Source organism: Delphinus delphis, chromosome 5, assembly GCF_949987515.2.
Source record: "Delphinus delphis chromosome 5, mDelDel1.2, whole genome shotgun sequence".
NCBI classification, from domain to species: domain Eukaryota; kingdom Metazoa; phylum Chordata; class Mammalia; order Artiodactyla; family Delphinidae; genus Delphinus; species Delphinus delphis.
The window spans coordinates 45,294,090-45,314,480 of NC_082687.1; the positions used below are offsets into that span (position 1 = coordinate 45,294,090).

The following is a 20,391-nucleotide window of genomic DNA, read 5'->3' on the forward strand; positions in this document are numbered from 1 at the left end:
AGCAACTAAGCCTGTGCGCCACAACTACTGAAGCCCGCATGCCCTAGAGCCCGTGCTCTGCAACAAGAGAAGCCACCACAGTGAGAAGCCTGCACACCTCAATGAAGACTAGTCCCCGCTCACCGCAACTAGAGAAAGCCTGCACACAGCAATGAAGACCCAACGCAGCCAAAAAAAACCCACAATAATGAGAAATCCGATGATAATGGGAAGTGGAGATTGATATTTTATATAGGATGGTTACAGAAGGGCTCTCTGTTTAATGTGATATTTGAATAAGAATGTGAGCCAGGCAAATTAGCAAAAAGCATTACAGACAGATGGGACAATGAGTCCAAAGACCTGAGAAGGAAGAACACTTAGTGCATATAAAGAAGGGCAAAGAGGCCACTATGGCTGGAGTAAGGGAAATGAAGGAGAGCAACAGAATCAGCTGTAATATATCAATAATTCATCTATAATAATTATAATCATACCTAATCATCATTGGAGTCTTTTACACATAGTTTTTAAACTAGCACATGAGAGAGGGAAATTTAGAAAAATTTCAAATTGGTTACCCTGCAAAAATTCCCTGTGTTTTAGCATTTTTCTTTATATAATCAAATTGTTTCAATAATGCAAGCAATACTCTGAAGTACAGCATGTCAATCTATGAGTTAAAAATAATTTACATTAGATTTCAATAATTTTATATCCATTACTCTCAAATATGATACAATACCAACTTCCATACAGAAAGCCGTGTCCTACCCAGTAGATGTGAATACTCTTTGGACAAGTCTGCGGGAATATCCTTTTGACAAGACTCCAGCTGGAGCACTGATGTTCAATCCTAAGAACTATGTGTTAAGAGGAACACACAGTAGTGGGTCCAGTTTTCTAATTATATCCCTTACCTGCCAACAACTTAGCATGCTTTAAAAGAATTCAACTATTTCCACATACGTCATAGTACCTACTATGGCTTAATATGCGTAATAGAAAACTGATTCCATTAAGTCAAGATATTTTTCATACTAGTATTTTTTGTTTAGTAAATGCTAAAAAATAAGATTAGGAATAAAGAAAATCAAAAAATATCAATAAGATGTATCTATATTAGATATGAAAGAATTTCAGAGGGCATTTGTATTGTGGAGAAAAAAAAGCTAAGTTGACACGCAAAATGAAGGCCAATTTCTTCCAAGAAATTTTAAAAAGCAAGTTTTAAATGTCGTTTTTTTAATAAGATAAAAAAGAAATACTCAGAAAACAAGCCAAATGTGCACTGGAAAAATAGAGAACTTGCCTATAGTTACGTAAGCAATTAAAATAAAACAAATAAAACTGCAGCATTAAACATGCTGCAAAATGTGCACATTCAATCCAGCCAAGTTGGTTACACCCACTCCCACTAGAAAAACAAAATGCAAGATAAAATGAGAAACTAATGAGCTCAGCTGCAGGGGCTTGTTTGTTTGTTTTTTAATTCCATCCATTTGCTCAAAACGTAATTTCTATTTTACCCTACGTCTTTTGTTGGATGTAAGGGGAATCAAATGTTCCTAAACAAGATTCTGAATAAGCTCTAAAAATGCATAATACAAGCTTCATTTGTTCTAATGCACATCTGGTGTATTCTGCTTTCACATTTTTGACAGGTTAATCATTTGTCTTCATGTTTAAAGAACACAAATGTTTTGCCAGTGCTGTTAAGCAGATCGTGTGGGGCTGAAAAGAAAAAGTTAGGGAAGGAGAAAGGTCTGCCTGGTTTTCCAAGATGATTTGTTAAGCAAATTGGGGAGGCTGGGCGGAGAGAACATACCTAGGTAACTTGACCATGGTATACACAAGCTATGATTCATTATGAAAGCAGAAACAAAGCCCACTAGTAAAAATAAACATTTTCAAAAGAAACTTTTCTTATCTGAAATAAAGAAGTAAGTTATCTGAAAACCTTTCAGTCCCAAATTTTGCAATGAAAATGGTAATAAGAAACCTCAACGCTAAAGAGAATTGAGGCCAAAAGAGTTATTCAAAGAATGGATAAAGCAGCAAAGGTAACAAAATTAATTTCTGTGAAAAACCAGTTAACCGTGCAAAGCGAGGAGCAAGCTGAATACAGATATATTCAGTATTCAGTTTCAGTTTTAATTGACTATATTTAATATTGTTTGGCTTTGTTGAGCTTGAATTTAATTAGAAAAAAATATGAGAATTATTTTCAAATTCAACTGCAACTCTGGTTTAATTTTTAAAATAATGTTCAATTTCAGGTCCTACTTAGGAAAGAATGTAAGTGTGCTTCCATGAAAACACACACTACTGTATTGGAAATCCCTAACAAAAAGTGTCAAACCTCAGTCCAATATCTCAAAAGGATGTGTTATTCAATGCAGGCTATCAAGAATAAACAAAACACTAGTACAACAAAACTGAAGAGTACATTTGAATTTGCTTACAGCATAGAACATGATCTATAATTCAGATGAGCATTAGTGGTTATCATGTATGAAGAATTTTTTTTAGCTCAACTAGAGTTAAAATTTGAAGACCAATCTACTAAAATGATTTTAAAATACTTGCTCTTTTACCTCATAAAATTTTATTTGAAATAACTTCTATCTATAGCAGATATCCAGCACCATCTAAAAGAAACAATGTCTGCAAATGAACTTACTTTTCTTCCCAGATCTACTCCCTGTTTCCATTAATGACATCAACTTATTAGGAGAGATTCCAGGGTTTAAATCTCAGCATCATTTGACTCTTCCCTTTCTCTCTCTCAACATGTCCATTCCTAACTACTTAGTGCAAAGTCCTATTATCTTTGACATCTGTCCTCTTCACTCCAGTCTCATTATGAAGACTTTAGTTTAAACATTACCTTTATCAGTCTCTGGCAATTGCACCTGAACTGGTCTCCCTGCATCTACTTTTGATTCATGCCAATACATCTTACAAACTCTTGCTAAATTAAAGCTCTGGAGAATCCCCCACCTTAAAAACTTCTAAGAGATTCCTGCTGAATACAGAATAGAAGTCCAAATTTATTAGGATCTTATTCAAGATTCTGCTCAACATGGCATCAATCTACCTGTCCAACATATTCTCTTTCATTTCATAGGGGTACCATTCACTACAGCCAAAGAGAACTAATTGATATTTCTGGGATGTAGCCTATAATTTCTAACTTACTTCAGTGTCTATGATTAACAGATTCTTTCCACTTAAAATAAAATCCCCCTTAATCTGATCACCAAATTATTCAAGGTACAGTTTAAATGTCACCCCCTTCAGGGTGCCTTCTCTGATTTCCCCTCCTATGTATAAATTCCTCCTCTACTGAACACCTACAGCACCTTGTGAATTTATCATATACTACTTCATACTTTATAACAAGGCTATTTATGTAGCAACCTTACTTCTCTTACTAGGTTTCATAAGGGGGAAATATCCACAAGGGAAAAGTTGCTCAAGGGAAATAACTGCAGAACCATACACAGTAAGCATTCATACATATATGTTGAATGCTAACATAAATGAGAATACATGTTATATTGATAAAGAGGTATAAAATAGTATGATGATAACATACGTAGTGGGTAATATGTTCCACTAATTTAAAACTAGAATATGGCCTAAATTTAAAGATCTGGTATTATAAAGTCACTAGGTCTTCAAATTACATTAAATCACCAATATTAATGCCAAAGGAAAAAAAATATTAAATCCATATGTTCCTATATAACACAAAACTCAAACACCAGAACATATTATTTATTCCACACATATATTAGCAATTTTGTTTTCTAACTAAACATATATATAGAAAGTTGTTGATAGCATGTTGAAATAGTAAAAGAATTCTCCCTTACTTCGAGTAAGCTTAGGAAATCTGTTTTTCAGTTTCTTCCTTAATGGATTAAGCTCCGGCATTATTTCTGGAACAGCTACATAAAAGTCTGGTTGAATTTCATCATCCAAAATCTAAAAATCAGGGGGGAAAAGATATCCTTAGATTGTATAAAAAGCTTTATCCTTCTAAAAATAAAGTCTAACGTAGCAATAATTTCCCTTATAATTTAGAAAACAGCTATTAAGCACAATTCTTTAACCACAAGGATCATTTGAACATTTATCAATTATAAAAACCATCAGAAGCAAAACATTTTCTGATGTTTTCTTTTAAAAATAGCCACATCCGTTAAAAACAAACAAATAAACAAACATTTAATGGGCTTAATTCTTCCATGGCGTTATGTGTGGCAAAGTGTTACAAGCTAGAACATATCACTGATGTGTACACGGCTCATACAGTCCCACAAAGTTGAATTCATATGTCCATCAAAACTGAAGGAGTATGTTGAAAATTTTGTAATAGATCACATGTAAAATTAATAACCACTAGCTGCCAAATCACTAGCAACTACACTGTTTCCTTAAATTTGGAGCATCAGGAGAACTGAATCTATAATTATTTTCACAAAGAATTGAAACCAAAATTCTCTTTGCCTCCAAAAAATGAAAGAGGAGTGGAACGGTCAAAGACAAGTTTACTTATAGTTTATTATCCATACTCTATTTCTATTCTAAGAGCAAAGAAAATAATTTCAATTTTTAAAAGACATTTTAAATTAATTCAGGCAGGCACCCAAAATAATTGTTTTACTCCTACAGTATACTCCATTTAAAAATTCAGTTGATTATAAAATGAAGCAACTTTTTAGAACAATACTGCCTGGACAACAAACATTTTACCAATGATTTTTTTGCATAAAGTCTTATCACAGTATGTCATTCAAAGCCTTGGTTTGGGGTTACACACTGAACTGTAAAAACCTGGACCCTGGCAAAATTAAGTGTGATTCTGGAATTTTATCTTCCTGTTACTATTTCTTCTTTTTACAAATTCTTTACTCCCTAAACAACATACTGTGCTCCCCTAAACAATAACAACTTACTTTAAAAGAGAACTTATAACATGCCAAGCATTCTGCTAAGCATCATACATGGTTTAGTTCATCAAGTCTTTACAATAAATCTACAGAGAAAGTACTATTGACCACACATTCCAGATAAGGAAACGGAGGGCTTAAGGAGGACGAGTCAATCTGTGCACTTTTAAGAGGCAGACCCAGAACTGAAACACAGGCAGTGTGGTTCCAGAACCAGGGCCCTCATCACTAGAAACATGAAAGCACAGGCAACTTTGAAATGTAAAAGAACTGTATGTGACATCTCTACTCCAACATCTTCTAATACTGATTCTAAAACATGTTCCTTTGAATTAAATTTAAAATTATGTTTGAAAGTTATGCGATAGTTAACCTTAAGGTCATATCATTGAATAATATAAAACTATATGGATGAAAAGCATGCATGCTTTAGAGACAAGTAAAAATGAAACTATTTAAAAATCCCTCAGAACCAAGCATACTTGTGATATTTCACAAGTATTGTAATTAAAGCAAAATGAATTTAGTAAATAAAGTCTTACCTAAGAAATGACTAAAAGTTCAGTAAATTCATCCTACATTTACCTATTATAAGCACTAAGTAAAACAGTATTGATATTTAATTTAAAAATACAAGAATGTGTAAAAAAAAAATTGCAGCCATGATACTATTTACAAAACTGTACTGAATTTACTTCACAACCTGAATACCTTTTGAAAATAAAATGGATGAGTTTTAAAAGATACCAGGGGGTAATCTGCAAGAATATATTGGTTTTTATGCCTTATATAGGTGGCATTTTTCCCTCTAATAATAGATCATCAGTGGGGCACCTAAAGAGAAATTCTGTACCTGTAAAATTTTACTTACCAAATAATTTCAAAATGCACCTGGTTTCCTTATTTGGGTTACTTTTTTCAAAATATTTTATTTAATGAACTTAATGATACAGAATACTTTCTGCTCCCATACCATTTCTTTCTTGAGAAGTAACTTCTTACTTAACATTTAAGAAGTGGAGATATCTATTCAAACTCCACTGTTGCTATGACTGTTCTATAAGATACTCTTATGCTTGCGGAAGAAAACAGATGGAAGGCAGTACACAAGTTTAATAAGAATAGTTCGTTCTCTGACTCTGGGGTCCAAGCTACACTCTCAAATTCCAAAGAATATGTGGTATTGTTTATTTTTTAATATTAAAAGAATTTTAATAATCTTACTAAATTAAAATTTATGATACATGAGAGAGAATTGGGTACCACCCTCTGACTTTGACCTAGAAGCTGTATGAAAGTACAATCTCTTCATATTTTCCATTAGTTCTGCTCCCCAAAATAATTCTAGAGATTCTCCTTAAAAATCCAGAATCCACACCAAATTTAGAGAACTACTGGGGTAGAAACAAACACACTACAAGCACTGTTGTGCTTGGTCCAGTTAATGGTCCAGTTAAAACTTCCCCCAAATCAAAATCTGGATACAGGACAAAAGATAAATTTTCATATCACTTCCTCCAGTTCTAAAAACAAAACAATAAGTATTCCACAGTCTAAAGGATTAAATTTAGAAGAGAAGATTTTAGAGAATGTTAGGGAAATCTTTTGTATTTCAGAAATAACTCCCAAAATTCAACAGATGTGCCTCTTCTCCCCACGTCTTTTTTTTTTTTTTTTTTTGGCCACGTGGGATCTTAGTTCCTTCGTCGGTGAAAGTGAGGAGTCCTAACCACTGGACCACCAGAAAATTCCCCTCCCCACCTCTTTAAAAAAAAAAAAATGTTGTCTTTGTTTCAAATGGGCTCCACAAATTCTTTGTTATTTTCCCAAGGCAGGCTATATAATCATTTTTTTGCCTCCATGCTAAGCCTACATTACTTGAACTGATGAAGTTGGGGAGGTAAAAGTTAAGAGTAACTAAAAGTACCATACTATAGAGGTCAGATACTATCCTTTGTGATCTACTAAAGCAAATCACACTTTTCACTCCAAGAAAGCAAAACAAATATCCGACCTTCAAAACGTGAATAGAGATATCCATGTGTGCTACCTTTTGCACTTCCTCTCAAATCTCACATTCAAAACCAGAAAGAGTCATACTGCCCTTTCCAGTCTACCCACAGAACTCTCACAAACATATAGGAAGCAAAGAAAAATAAATCACAATATAAATCAAGCATAGTTAATATAAGAAAGTCTGGATAGTATTTTCTTAGCTTGATTTTGAGACCCAGAAGAGTAGGAAAATTTTCCCCTGTTCTGTAAAGCTCTACTAACCATTGATCAACAGATATGAACAGAGTGGTTATGTTCCACATGTAATAAATCAACAGATGGCAAAGATAACAGAACAATTTCTATAACTAATGAACATGAAAACAATACTGTACCTTCTGAATCAGATTAGTTCCTCCTGCAAATGCAGCTCCATTTTCTTCTGCTATTTTTATCTCTGATGCATTCTACCAAAACACAATAGTATGAACATCAATCTTTAAGCAAATTCAGTCTGCTTTCAAGTATTTGTCAGAAATAATACCACAGTTCAAAATAAAAACTGGGTTTTTTTTTTTTACTTTTAATTGAATGTGCATCAATTTTCAACTAGATGCATCAGAGATATTACATCCAGAACAAGTTTAGTTTAGAGGTGATTAAAGTGTTTCTTGACTTAACATATGAGGAAACACATCAAAATGGCATATTAGGAACCCACCAAGTGGTCCTTAGTCTCCAATGCTATCAATACATCATCTTCCAAAAGTAAAAGATTAAAATATATTTAGTTTTGCTAATTTAAATGGAGACATTTTATCAAACCAATATACAAGAGTAAAATTTTTTTAATTTAAGAAACGAGAACCAAAATTTAGCCTATTGTCTGAAAATTCAAAGAAAAATGCACAGTTTTAGGGTTTTTTTTTTTCTATATGTTCCATTCATGCCATTTGGTTTTACTGTGAAAACATATCACTCCCTTATTTACTCAAGTTTTGTGGCATTCCAAGAGCTATATTCTCTACTTTCCTAGGAAAAGAGTAAAGAATTTCTTCATCGAAAGTGAGACAGATAGAGAGGAATCAAAACACCTTATAAAACAAATTCATGAATATGTTATAAACAAATGTTTATAATACAAAAAGAATGACAAAGAGCTGTATTACTACACTTGTTATCGCCCTGACTTTCTTGACTTTCCAGACTAGACCATTTTAAAAGTGTGGTTTCTATGTCTTCATAGCACTAAATGGGCCAACTGCTTTAATGTCAATGTTATTCTTGTTTGAAGAGCTTCAGTAGGAAGCAGCAGCTAGTAGGATAAATTCTATACTTCTCTTCAGTTTCTTGTGAGAAACATAATATGGTAGATGAATAATGATGAAGTTAACATTGTGGCTTAGCTCTTTCTCAAGCTAATCAGAAGGACCAACCTCAAATAAGTCATCTAATTGCTTTGAGCATCATGTGGGGAAAATAAGTCTAGAGGAATGCTAAGGTTTCCTCTAACTCTACTCATTCAGTTATTCTTTTTTTTTTTTTTTTTTTTTGCGGTATGTGGGCCTCTCACTGTTGTGGCCTCTCCCATTACGGCTCTCCCACAGGCTCCGGACGCGCAGGCTCAGCGGCCATGGCTCACGGGCCCAGCCGCTCCGCGGCATGTGGGATCTTCCTGGACCGGGGCACGAACCCGTGTCCCCTGCATCGGCAGGTGGACTCTCAACCACTGTGCCACCAGGGAAGCCCTCATTCAGTTATTCTAATCATTGACTAATGTGATATGTAAAAAAAATTAGACGATATAAAAAGTTGACAAAGGTTACTCACCCCTGTAAATACAGCAACTTTACTGGTCTCTGAAACAAATGGGTATGGCAAACTAAGAACACTGGCAAACGGCTCCACTTTTTTCTAAATACACAACAATGGAAAATCAATTATGAAAAATTCATTCAGCTTTTCTATATCTGAAATATTCACTGGTTACACTTTAAGGCATAAGAGATTATATTTCTTTTGTAAGAAATCCTAATAAAAATCTAAATCTCTCTCCCCAGCTCCATACTTCCACGGCACTTGGCTTCTATCTCTACATCATTCATCACAGTCTCTCACATATTAACAGATGAGTTTGCACAATCCATATCTTCCCCAGCACCTAGTACAATGCTTTCCACATGATGGATGCCAATAAATGTTTGCTGCCCTGAATTAAATTCAAAAGAACATGTAATTTTTTTAATAGCATCAAGCAGGACATGTATATAGCTACGCATATTGAACAATATCCAGCTGATCTGTTCAGTAGGTCACCCCTAATTTCCATCACTGGCTCTAAACAATCAGGTAAATCAGATGATATTAACTTTAAATCCAAGATTGATTGCCAAACCTGAAAGGCTCTTCTGAGTGGGTCTATTTTGAAATTACCTGGACCACCCACCACTTTCAGATATATTTGGGAAGCCAGTTGGAAAATCCCAAATAAATAATGGAATGCATGTGAGGCGCCCTAATACAGGTGGAGTTTCTACAGGGCCTCAAAACTAATATGTTCAGTCATTGGGTCAAGGACCTGTCTAGGCCTATGGCTCAGATCTCTTAGGGAGATGTCGCAGGGAAACAAGTTCTAGGTCCATAGTTTTGGTGCGGCCTTAAGGTCTGGAAGAAAGAGAAAAGGAGTTGCTCCCTAATTAAACTGATTGAAAGATTATATTTTTAGAAAAGCTTTGCATAGAAATAACCTCCTGAGAATTTCTTTTCAGACAAGAAGGCACAAACTCTTAAGCACACTTTGTATCAGACATGCAACTCAGTTTTACTGACTGGCATTCCTTTGCCATTAACATGTCACAACTGACTTCAGTAAATTTTTCAATGGCAAGCAATCACAATAGCATCCCCTGGGGGAATGCTGGCTTGTTTTACAAGCACTCTATCAATAACAAAAAATGTCTCAGGAAAACAACTGTACCCTTCCAATGTTACTAGTTTACAAGCGGCTTCCATTTATGAAATGAAACCTGTGGTCATACAAGACTTCGTTATAAACTACATTAATGGTTGACTGAGAAAGTGATTATCTTGGACAGTACAACAATTTAAAATAAAAGAACAGTAACACTATGGTATAAAATAAAATTACAACAGGGCTGGTATGAACTATAATAAATAAGAACTAAGAAATGAGACAGACCTTGGTTCAAATCCTAACTCCACCCCCTACTCTGTGACCTTGAGCAAGTTACTTCACTTTCTGTGTCTCAGCTTCCTCTTCTGAGATTATTATAGAATTAAATGAGCAAATGCATGCAAAGCATTTAGCACTGTGGCTGGTACACAGAAAGTTTCCAGTAAATGTTGATCGTTATTATTAAACTCTTACCAAATCCTTCACTATCATCTCATTTAATCCTCACTATAACCAAATGAACTAATAAGCATTTTATCCCCCTTTATAAAGAGACGAAAAAACTGAGATTTAGAGAGGTTAAACCAGAAGCTTAAAGCGCAGGTAACTGGTGATGCCAGGATTCTGGCCTGTACTGTAACCCGACTCCAGAGCCTATGCTCTTAAGCACTATGCTGTACTGCCTCCTTCTACGTGCTCAATTAATTGTTGTCGTTGAGGTTGTTAAATTGTATTCAAAACTATATACCTTCTACATGGACCCAAAAAAGACATTCTCGGAGTAAAAATTAAAATATCATCTCCAAAAAACTCAGACTTAAGTGAGAAGCTTATAAAATTTAGAGCTGTAATGGACCTCAAATCTAATCTAGTGTTTTTCCCACTTTCAGAATTTTATAAACAAGTCTTCCATGGAACTGCAATATATAAACAGACAAAGTAGAAAGGTTCTGGCTCAGATGAGAGTAAGGGGCTTGGAACTCCACCCAAACTTACTCTCAACTTTAGGATTCTAAGGAACACATCTGAAGGCTACTAAGCTAATCCAAAGTCCTCATTTACAGAGAAGGAACAACATACCCAGGCAGCCTAAGTCATTTTTCAAAGTTACAGCAATACCTCAATTAATTTTAACACTACTTTTACTGAAATTTATACCAGTGACTTTCAGATGAAGAGGAAATATATGTTCATCAACTCTGCAGAGTACATTCAACATTTTATCTTATATTTGGAAAATTAAGACAAACAAACATATTTTTCAACCTAAAGTTCAGAAAGAGCACAAGATTTTCTAAAAATTATTACAGGAGACAAAAATTGTTTAAATGAAGAAACGGCAATTCTTTCAACCACTGTTCACAAATAAATTTTAATTGAGTCTACATACCTTCTTCCCCAGTGTCATATCCAGTGTCAAATCAAGATAGACACCTTGCTTTGGATTAGTAAAGTCCAGAACTTGAAATTTCTTAAGTAAGTGAATAGCTTTCTCAACCTCGTATATCTGCCTTGGATATAAGCGTTTTAGGTAGACATCATCTTCAGGTTCACCTTCCATAAAGGGATATGACTTTATTTTTTCTATCTCATCTTTTTTCTCATCCGATGCTTTTTCTTTGGCACCTTTTTTTGTTTTCTTTGCAGGCCTTAAAAAAAAAAATTCAAGATCAGTTATCTCAATATGTAGTCCAAGAGACTTAAAAAAAAAGGCAGTGGGGCTTCCCTGGTGGCGCAGTGGTTGAGAGTCCACCTGCTGATGCAGGGGACATGGGTTCGTAACCCCGGTCCGCGAAGATCCCACATGCCGTGGAGCGGCTGGGCCCGTGAGCCATGGCCGCTGAGCCTGCGCGTCCGGAGCCTGTGCTCCGCAATGGGAGAGGCCACAACAGTGAGAACCCCACATACCGCAAAAAAAAAAAAAAAAAAAAAAAAAAAAAGGCAATGTACATTAGACCAAAAAAAGACAAAAGATAAAGTTTATTTTAATTCAAAAGCATAGATTATTTTATAGTTTTTCTAGTGCAACGAATATTAAGTGAACTTTTGAACTGTTTGCAATTGATACAAAGTTGGATAAGGCATTGATGTTGCTCTCCAGAAACTTAGAGGAGACAGACATGCAAAGAGATAATTTCAATATGATGTGGTAAATACTTTGAGAATGTTATCAGGGCCATAGGGAAAAGACATTAACCCTGCCTAGGAGGAAGGGAAGAGTTCTGAAAGAGATGACCCCAAAATCAATTCCTGAAGGATAAGGAAGAATTAGCCCAGATATATACCCAAGAGAAATGAAAATATATGACCACACAAACACTTGTACACAAATATTCATAGCAGCATTACTCAAAAGAGTCAAAAAGTAAAACAACCCAGATGTCCATCAACTGATGAATGGATACACAAAATGTGGTATATTCATACAGCAGAATATTAATAGGCAATGAAAGGAAATGAAGCACTGATACATGCTATAATTTGTATAAACCTTAAACACATTATGCCAAGTGAAAGAAGCCAGTCACAAAAGCACCACATGTTGTATGGTTCCATTTATAGTAAATATCAAGAATGGGCACATCTATAGAAACTGAAAGTAGATTTGGTGGTTGTCTAGGGCCAGGGGAGAGGGTTAAGGAAATGGGGAGCGACTGCTAATGGGCATGAGGTTTTGCGGGAAGATAATGAACATGTTCTAAAACTGACTGTGGTGATGGTTGCACAATGCTGTGAATATACCAAAGACCACTGAATTGTACACTTTATATGGGTGAATTGTTTGGTATGTAAATTATATAGCAATAAAGCTATAGAGTTATCCAGGCAAAGAAACAATGTAATAAAAGTACTGAGGCATGATAAACAGAATGGTACATAAGGGGAGCTATTATAAGTTCTAGCTGACTAGAGCAGGGGTTGGTAAACTTTTTCTGTAAGGGATCAGAGAGCAAATATTTTACGGTCTCTTGTCTCAATGACTCAACTCTGCCATTGTAATGTGAAAGCAGCCACAGCCAATTCAAAAATGAATGAGTGTATCTCCGTTCCAATAAAACTTTATTTATGAACACTGGTTTAAATTTTATAATTTTCATGTGTCACAAAATACTGTTCCTTTTTTCCCTTTTTTTCCCAATCACTTAAAAATGTGAAAAACATTCTCAGCTCATGAACTGTACAAAAATAGATGGCAGGCCAGATTTTTTGGCCCACTGGCCATATTTTGCTGACTCCTGAACTAAAGGTAAAGCAAAAGGCAGGAAACAGCAGCACATGAGGCTGGCAGATCTAGATCACAGAGAGCCTCCTCTAGAAGCAATGAGAAGCCACTGAACAGGAGTGGGATCTGTATTCCAGGTAGAGTATTCTGGCTGCAATATAAGGGATGGATTTGACGGAAGCTAGATTGGAGACAATTAAGAGACAACTCGCTCCCTCTCTTCTTAAGGAGGTATGACAGCCTGAACCAGAGCAGTGATGGTAATAGGCTGGACAGATTACAGAGATATTTTACAAGGTAAATATTGAAGAGAGGGAAAGGGGAAAGAGAAGACTCTAGAATACTTCGTAGGGTTCTGGCTTGGGTGACTAGAGTAGTATCATTAACTAAAACCAGAAATAAAGAAAGCAAAACAGGTTTCTTATGAGGAAGGTAGTCACAGAGATGAGTTCAGTTTGGGTAAACAGAGTTTGAGTGTGGGGTTAGTTGCATCACTGGCCCCAATTCCTTACCCCCTCTCTCTATTCAAGTCCCTCTGCTAAGTGACTCTGCAGTTCCTCCCAATTAAAAGGGTGTAGTATATTTCTCAGTGCCTTGATTTGGTCATGTGACTAGCAGACCAATAGAATAAAGCAAAAGTGACAGTTTCTATGCTCTAAGCTTAAGGCATAAGAGGCTTCATCTGTTTCCACTTGTAAGTTTGTATTTCTGCCATTTTCATAAGAACAGGACCGGGGTAGCCCAAGGTGGGAGGAGGCGAGAAGTGTGAAACACAGCTGCCCCACAGAGCCCTTAGATTGGACAATTCTCAGCTGACCTGCAGCGGACTCATGGAGGCACAGCAAGCCCAGCCAAGGTCATCAGAGACACCCATCCAAACCTAGCTTAGCTCAGCCCACCCGGAGATGTGTGGGCAATGATAATTAATTATAAAGGAGTTTGTTACATAGCAAATGCTAACAAGATGCTTCCAAACTAAGAAAATATGTTCAACAGAAAATTACAGGTAAGAGTTTGAAGTTAAGAAGTCAGAGCTAGAGATGATATATTTTCTCAGCATTCATTCAAGTCACACCTTTAATCTTTTAACCAGAAAAGTTTTAAATTAGTGAAATAATATTTTAGAAAGATGTCTGGGTTCTAAGGTAGACACAATAATGGCTTCCCAAAGATGTCCGTCTCTACCTGGCAAAAAGGACTCTGCAGATGGGATTAAGGTTAAAGAACTTGAGATGGGGAGATTATCCTGGACTACCCAGGTGGGCCCAAATCACACAGTCCTTGAAAGCAGAGAAACTTTCCCCTTTCTCATCCGCATCTGATAGAGATGGGAAGAGACAGGAGAAATCTGAGCATGAAAGGGACTCAATATGCCATTCCTAGCTTTGAAGACAGAGGAAAGGGGAGCCATGAGCCAAGGAATATGGGTAGCCTCTCGACCTGGGAATGCAAGGAAACAGATTCTCCCCTAGAGCCTCCAGAAAGGAACGAAGCTCTGATGACTCCTTGATTTTAGTCCAGTGAGATCCATGTCAGAATTCTGACCTACGGAACTGCAAGATAATAAACTTGAGTTGTTTTAAGCCACAAGGTTTGTGGTAATTTGTTACAGCAGCAACAGAAAACCAATATGGGGTCCTAGAAAATTTATGCAAAAGAAATGGATGACAGTAAAATGATATTTTAAAAAAGAACCTCAAAAACCAATCCAACATATAATTCCACTGTCACTTAAAGCACTGGATGAATCCTTATTACCATAGCTAATAAGAGTATCCTCCCAACTAATAAGCAATTTGACCAAATAGCAGATAATTACAGTGCTCATTTTTAATGGGACACAGGTGTCCTACCACTGGACTGCTGACAAGTCTAAGTAGGTGCCTGGGTGGATGATGCGACATGCCCCAATGGTATTTGGGAGTACACCACAAAATCCTGAAACCTTCCAAACTGGAGAAATCACATTTTATATTTAGTAAAAGAGCAGTGAGGCCAATAGAAGAAGGAGCCTAGAGAGCCTGTTTTAGTAATAAACTCTCTAAGATTAACAAAGGAATAAATATTGTAACTGTAACCTACAGATTTACTTTATGTAAATGCTGATTTCACCACTATATTTTTAACCATGACTGAACCTGTCCATTTAATTTGCAATTAGTAATATGAAGTCCCCAGAGGCTAAAATATGATTTTTAAAGTAATAAATATTTGCAAAACCCAATATAAGTCTGATACATAATGAGACTGGGTTGGGATATACAGCAGTTTACTTATTTATACTTTAGACCTTGTTTCACAAAATATTTGAGACGGTTCAGTGAAAATATTAAGTTACAAACAGAACACTATTTTAGTAAAAAGAAAAATAAAGTACATCATTATAACACAGAGCAAATAGGACTTTAAGGAAAATACTGTCTTCCAAAATTAATAAAAAACTGCAATTGAATAAAATCTGTCAATAATAATTAATTTTATAAACCCACCACCTGTTGTTTTCCATGACACTCCAAAAATTGTCTGCCTTTATTCATAAGAATCACATCCAGAAGAACTCTGTTGTTCATGCAATTATGTAAGGCCCTATCAGGAGAACTTAAATACTATTATTCTCAGAGAATAAAATAATCATATTAGAAAGGTTTTGGGGAAGGTGAGGGAGAAACACCTGGCAGTCTGAATTAGAGAGAACAGAATTTAGCTGTAGTTACCTGGGTAACTAAACCACACAGATTAAATGAGTAATAAGAGACTGTTTTCAGGTAATAACTTTCTCCCTGCTTCACCTGTCTCCTACGTCCAAGAGAATGAAAGGAAAAAATAATTCCATGGTCATACCCAAATAAAACAAGATAAGAAAAAAATCAGTGCTATAATAAAGCTCACTTCAAGATCCTTGAAGATCTGTGACCCCAGAGATCCAAGTCCTTTTAAGGCTGAAGAAGCCTTTACTTTGAGGAATTGGGGTGGAGGTAGGAGGGTACACAACCTCAGTCAAACTAAACTGAACTGAACAGAACTAAAGAGAAAATGCCTAGGGCATATAACTATTAATGGAATGCCAATGTTAGGAATTCTTACTTCTCAGTGTAATCACATAAATAAAATCACAAACACCCACCTTTGATGCTGGTTTATTCATTAAACTTAAATGCAGGGACTTCCTGGTGGCGCAGTGAATAGGACTCCGCGCTCCCAATGCAGGGGGCCCAGGTTTAACCCCTGATCAGGGAACTAGATCCCACACACATGCTGCAACTAAAAGTTCAAGTGCCACAACTAATGAGCCCACCTGCCACAACTAAGACCCCAAGCAACCAAATAAATAAATAAATAAATAAAATAAAATAAATGCAGAAGTTCTGCTTATACCTAAAATGTAAAAACTGACAGAATAAAGCCTGTCAATACAAATAAAAGCTGGAAAGAGCATTAACAATGACAGAGTCAGATAAAATCACAACTTTTCTTGAATGCATCACAGAGCTGAGATCGTAGGGCAACCAAACAGGTCTGAAATCTCCCCACAACCCCACTCCATATGCATACAGCCAGGAGGGTCTCACCTGTAGCAGAGAATAAGAGGAAGGCAAGCAGGAAGGAAAAAAAATCAGCTAAACTTTTAGCACTAACGTATAAACCCCCTGAGAGATCCAGACACAAGGGGAGTTCACACTTACTGCGTGGGCCTTTTCCACAGACCTCCACCAGATGCTCCCGGGAAAGACGGGAGCAGGCCAGGGGACTAGGGAGCCTCCTTCAAGGGTGCAGTATGGAGAAGATCAGCTACTACAGCCGGAAAGGCAAGTAACCCTGAAGCCCTCTAGGGCACAGGTAAACACCCACTGTATGTACGGAAATAAAAGAAGAAAAAAACACTAGAAAGAAGAAAAAACACTAAAACTTTTATCCTCAGGGGTGGGGCAGGAAATAGTCCTGAGTGCAGTATCATCTACCAATAAAGCTATGGAAGGGTCCAGGCACTACGGCACAAGACCTGCAATAGATACATACCATGGGGGGAGGGAGAGAAATACTGAGAAAACCTCATGCCCAAGGACCAGCAACAGTGGGCCTACTTAAGACAATGGCTGAACTTGGAAAACACAGAATCCCTTCTGCACCCATCACCAGCCTGACAAGCACTGAGTAATAAGCAATAGCAGTCTTCTACTTGGGGAGGAGCAAGAGTATGGAGAGTGACCCCCTTCTGAGGCACAGCTGCACAGGCAAGGTTGAAAACTGAGCACGGAACAGCAACACTGAGGAAAAAAACCTTCCAGCAACCCAGCCCCCACCCTAAGCACAAGGTAACAGTACAGAAATCTGAAGCTGGTGGTGGTAACCATAGCAGTAACAAAACCAAACCCCAGCTCAACTTTTGACTAGATTGACTTAACACTGTGACAGAAGAGGCATGCCCATTTCCAGGCATAAATAGTATGTACTTTAGTCTCAACTGTTCGAACAAAATATCTAGCAGTCAATAAAATATTCTGAGATATACAAAGAAGCAAGAAAAAGAACCTATTGTCAAGAGAGAAGCAAAACCAGAGTCAGAGATGCCACTGGCAAACCACGAGTATATGCACATACACGCAGAAGAGAGGAGATTCAGAGTGGCAAGAGAGAAGAGAGAAGCAAGCACAAGCCCCTCTACCCTGTCTCAGATCCTGACAGAAAATCAGCCATGAAAAAACTATTTTTTTAGTATATCATAAAGTCAATACGTTAAAATATTAAAACCACAATTAAAATTGCGAATACTATGATTCTCATCAAGCTACTGAATAACTCACTGTTAGACATGGAAAAAATTATCTGCTAATAAATTTTCACAGTTTTTTAAAAACATGCATATTTCTTTTTTTTTTTTTAATTTATTTATTTTATTTTTGGCTGTGTTGGGTCCCTGCCGCCTCGCGGGCCCTCTCCAGCTGCAGAGAGCAGGGGCTACCCCCCGCTGCGGTGCGCGGGCCTCCCACTGCTCCTGCCTCGGCGCACGGGCTCTAGGCACGCAGGCTTCAGTAGTTGTGGCACGTGGGCTCTAGAGCTCAGGCTCAGTAGTTGTGGCACACGGGCTCAGCTGCTCCGCAGCATGTGGGATCTCCCTGGACCAGGGCTCGAACCCGTGTCCCCTGCACTGGCAGGCAGATCCTCAAACACTGTGCCACCAGGAAAGCCCCCCAAGCATATTGTTTTTTAATCAAAGATTTAAATGATAGCAGATGAAATAACTAAAAAAATAAAAACAAAACAAAAAAACTTACCTTGCAGCAGCAGCAAAATGTCTGTTGGGCACCAGAACGTACACAGAACAAGGATAAAGAGATGTCTGAGAAGCCATCTTGGAAAGACTATGCCTTTGCTGATGTATCAAGACTTGAAAGAAAACAAACATGTAAAATATTAATCACTACATACACAGTTTTTACATTCTCAGTGTTTTCTAAAACAAAAATATTCAATATTTGTGAGTTAACCACAATCTTTAAAAAGTGTAAAAATGGAAACTGTACTTCTTGAAACTAAAGTCAAGTAGACATATCTAATTGAAGAATTCTGTCCTAATTTATTTTTAACTTGGTCTAGTTCAGGCTCAAAGTATGTTAGCTCTATTATTATAGATTACAAATACGTATCCTGAATTTTTAATTTAAATTTTAGTCTTTTTTTTTCTTGTATAGATAATACATTCAAGTTGCCCAAGGTACTTCTGAAGGATAAGAAAGTGGAGGGTACTGTCTTACCAGAGGTCAAGACTTGTTATAAAGCTATGGTAATTAAGACACTTTGGTATTGGCACAAGAAAAATAGACTAATGAAACAATAAACAGCCCAGCAACAAGCCCATGTACATATGGATACTGAAATATGACAGAGATGTTATTGCAAATCACTGTGCAAAGAATTCAATAAGTGGTGCTAAGACAAGTGATTATCAACAGGGAAAAGAGTATATTTAGATCCCTATTTCACACCACACACACACACACACACACACACACATGCAATCAATCAAATCTAGACGGACTAAGGACTTACATGTGAATGGCAAAACTTAAAGGATTTCAGAATGTAGGAAAATATCTTTATGACCTCTGAGAAGGGAACAATTTCACAAACAAAATCCAAAAGCAGTAACCGAAAAGTGACTACATTAGTGTTAAGAACACCAAGATACTTTAAAGAAAGTGAAAAGACAAGCCAAAAACTGGGAGATTATAATAGTAACATACATACTGGACTAAGGATTAATATCCAGAATATATAAGATCAACCCAATTGAAAAATAAACAAAAGAGATGAATAGACTTCTAACTGAAAATGAAATACAAATGATGCATAAACATATAAAAAAAGTACAGTCTTGGGCTTCCCTGGTGGCACAGTGGTTGAGAGTCCGCCTGCCGATGCAGGGGACATGGGTTTGTGCCCTGGGCCAGGAAGATCCCACATGCTGCGGAGCGGCTGGGCCCGTGAGCCATGGCCGCTGAGCCTGCGTGTCTGGAGCCTGTACTCTGCAACGGGAGAGGCCACAACAGTGAGAGGCCCGCGTACCGCAAAAAAAAAAAAAAAAAAAAAAAGTACAGTCTTATTAGTAATCAGGTAAATGTTAATTTCAACCACAGTAACATATCATTTTACGGTGCTACTTAAAGAGTGGTCTGTGAGCATGTTACAGCCTATCTGTTACCAAATTAAAATTAACCCAGCATGTAAATCAAACACATCACTAAGTAAGTATATTATTTAGTGCAGCTGACAAAATTTTTTTCCACAAGACTTTCTCAATGAAGTGTGCTTTGATCTTATTTTGGACAGGTAACAGTTTGTAGATGAGATAATTTAAGTAGCACTGTTTTACATGTAGCAAATTGGCAAAACTTTTTTAAAAGTCCTGTATAGCTGAAAATATCACATAAGGATAAATTTTACACATAGCAGTTAAGAGTATGAATTGGAATACCATTTTGGAAAACAATAAGGCATTACCCAAAGAGGATGGGCATGCACACCTCAATGATGCAGCAATTCTACTGGGCATGTACCCTAGAGGAACTCCTGCACACGTGTACTAAGAAACAAGAATGATCATCACATCGTTGAAATGGCAAAACTGAAGAAAAGAACCCAAGTGTGTATCTACAGTAGGATGGATAAATAATTTGTGGTATATTCCTATAATGGAAAGCTACAGGACTGTAAAAATGAATAAACTATATACCATATATATAGATGGATCTTTCAAACATAATTTGAGCAAAAATGTCACTGGCAAAAGAATTCATTTGGGATTATTTCAATTCAAAAAC

The 20,391-nt window shown here is 36.7% G+C and overlaps 1 protein-coding gene across 7 annotated transcripts in view; it reads right to left on the bottom strand.

Moving 5' to 3' along the window:
* MRPL1 (mitochondrial ribosomal protein L1) overlaps nt 1-20,391 on the bottom strand; it is a 102,406-nt gene that overhangs the window by 41,043 nt on the left and 40,972 nt on the right. For all 7 annotated transcript variants that reach the window (XR_009519520.1, XR_009519519.1, XM_060012303.1 and 4 more), the window contains 5 exons: nt 18,346-18,457; nt 11,240-11,498; nt 8,766-8,849; nt 7,331-7,402; nt 3,861-3,972 (listed from right to left, as the gene is read on the bottom strand). Coding sequence is in view for 5 of the 7 variants with exons in the window: in XM_060012303.1 (XP_059868286.1) it covers nt 3,861-3,972; nt 7,331-7,402; nt 8,766-8,849; nt 11,240-11,498; nt 18,346-18,457 (639 nt within the window). In the remaining 2 variants the exon portion in view is untranslated. The remainder of the gene's footprint in view (nt 1-3,860; nt 3,973-7,330; nt 7,403-8,765; nt 8,850-11,239; nt 11,499-18,345; nt 18,458-20,391) is intronic.